General features: G+C 47.3%; 1 protein-coding gene across 1 annotated transcript in view; it reads left to right on the plus strand.

The window, feature by feature from the left end:
* The first annotated feature begins 2,029 nt into the window (after positions 1-2,029).
* The window catches only part of LOC135107550 (protein phosphatase 1 regulatory subunit 12B-like), a 2,935-nt gene continuing 2,464 nt past the window's right edge, over positions 2,030-2,500 (plus strand). The window contains exon 1 of the mRNA XM_064017549.1: positions 2,030-2,500. This exon is cut by the window's right edge and continues 2,464 nt beyond it. Within this exon, the coding sequence (XP_063873619.1) occupies positions 2,263-2,500 (238 nt within the window). The 5' untranslated portion in view covers positions 2,030-2,262.

Consider the following 2,500-nt stretch of genomic DNA (forward strand, 5'->3'; position numbering starts at 1 on the left):
AACTATACTACCACAACGATGTCAAGTTATGTTCAGAAAGTCAAGCAAGAAAAAAAAAAAAACATTTGTGTTTTTAAAGGAATTTCATTAATATTGTAACATCTCATTCTATAAAACAAAATTATCATGTTTTTTTTTTCTTAAATTCAAGTACATTGTTTGCACACATCATTTCCTCTGGTAATGCATTCCAGTGATCTGTTGCACTATTTGGAAAGCATTTTCTGCACATCCTTATATTCCCTGTCTTGGTTTCTTGTATCCTATTAGCGATGGAGTTCCTGTTGACAGGTCTTCTATATTTATTTATTTATTTATTTATTTATTTTATTTTATTTATTATTATTACTTATTATTATTATTTTTTTTCATGACAGGTTTTTCAGTATACCGTGTTTCCTCATACATCATCCAATAAAGCCTCCAGAACCAGTCAGAAACACAATCGCTAAAACATTGCAGTCTTCGTTGTCAGCAAGGGCGAGGCAATTGAGCCACCCTTCTGTAGGTCCATATAAGACAGTCGAGGCACAGGCAAAACGTATGAATGAAGATTCCGGACGTGTCTCCTTTATTCATACTGTTTTATAAGTTCTTGGAACGCCTACAAATCTTGGAGTCCAGTGGCAGGCTTGCATCTGGAATCACAGCAGACGGCGCGTAGCATATCAAATGCATACCATCCTTTCCTTCTCTCTTACGGCATGTTCGATGAACTGTACCTGAGAAAAACTGTGGTGACCCTAATATCACATTCGACGTTGTGTCTCGAGGCAAGCGATCTTTACCCGCTACTAGTTCAAAGGTCAAGGAGAAGGAAGCGAGCTCCATGCCATGGTGTAGTTTATCATGCGTCCTCCACATTTCCATGTCTAATTTTCTTAGGATAGTTCATCTACTCCTGAAGTATCTGATATGACTTAATTCCTTGACGCCATCGTTTCTTAACTGATCCGTAGCAACTTCTTAAAAGAAGCCCCATTTCACACCCATGGATTCCCTTCACCGGCTGGGGCGTGGGAAAGCAGATAAAAGGAGAGCTAGTTCCCAGCCTCAAGTTACGAGCTGTGGCAAAGAGGAAAGACCGCAGTCACGCAGAAAAGTGGAAGACGCCAAGCTTAACTAACGCGTTACAAAACACCCATCACCAATTTTGTCCCAAGATGTTATTAATTCTTGTCACTTAACTCTTCCAGACTATCTGTTCCGTTTACTTGCACTTCCCCTCATCCATCAGAATCACTCGACAACGCTCATGTCATACTAATAATTCATCTGATTAAGTTGCAAATCTATTTTTGTACTCAGACTTTTATGTTGCTTATCCTGCAACTCTGTATGTGCGGTTGTTCTGTTTAGAAGGCTGCTATTCTACTCACCCACACTGTTATTTCATCCCTGCCGACACTTGGTTTAAATTGTCACTCTATCTTACAAAATGTAATTTCATCTGTACCCAGATTATCATTGTATGTATTTTACACACACACACACACACACACACACACACACACACACACACGTTCTCTCTCTCTCTCTCTCTCTCTCTCTCTCTCTCTCTCTCTCTCTCTCTCTCTCTCTCTCTCTCTCTCTCTCTCTGTTGTAGGGGTTCTTTGTCTTTTTGTCTTTTCTATTTGTCGTATTTTTCTTTCTCTTCTCTGATTCCTGTCCTTTGCTAGTCTCACGGTTCACCCACCTTCCCTTACAACCTTGGCACAACCTCGCTGCCTCTCCCGCGTCCGGCTCTCGAGGGCGCGCGACGGCCAGGCGGGTGTCAAGGTAATGTGCTGTAACCCGCAGGCGGTTGTGAGCGAAGGGAGGAGGGGAGTTGACTGTGGTGGGGGGATTACAGCATGGGATGGTAATGTGGAGCGGGATACCCACTTGATAGTGGTAGTAGGTGATGGTGGCAGTACAGAGTGCGGGATGGCCATGGCCGTGACGGCGGTGGTGGTGCCGGGAGGGATGGGTTATGATGGTAATGGAGGTGGTAAGTGGCGGTGGTGGTGGTGGTGGTGGGTGTCGGGGCTGACACCGTTCTCACGCTGCCGTCAGTTTTTCCCACGTGGTGTTGTGCGAGGCGGCCGCTAGAGCGCAGCACCACCCACCCGTCCGCTGCCGCGCCAGTCCCAACCTCTGAGCTGAGACTCAGTCCCTCCCTCGCCCCCGACGTGAGCGCCGCTGACCCGCACGTTTCGCTGAGGTCACATGTGCTGCGTCTGAGCCCAAGGGATCCCGCGCGTCATCCAGCCCGACCTAACCATGAAGGTGGAACGCGCCAGCTCCGTGTGCTCTGAGGACGCACCGTCTTCGCCGGACTCCATCATGTCAACAGGAGAGTCCCCTTCGCTTGAATCACCTCAGCCCTCCCCGGGGCCTCTTACCGATCCCTATGACGACCAGCGGATGTATTCCCCTGCCTACACTGCGCCTAGCCCTGCCTACAGCACCTCAAGTAGTGGCAGCGGCAGCAGTGAAGCCGGCAGCACCGGAGACGCCT

This window comes from Scylla paramamosain, chromosome 15, assembly GCF_035594125.1.
Source record: "Scylla paramamosain isolate STU-SP2022 chromosome 15, ASM3559412v1, whole genome shotgun sequence".
Classification (NCBI taxonomy): Eukaryota; Metazoa; Arthropoda; class Malacostraca; order Decapoda; family Portunidae; genus Scylla; species Scylla paramamosain.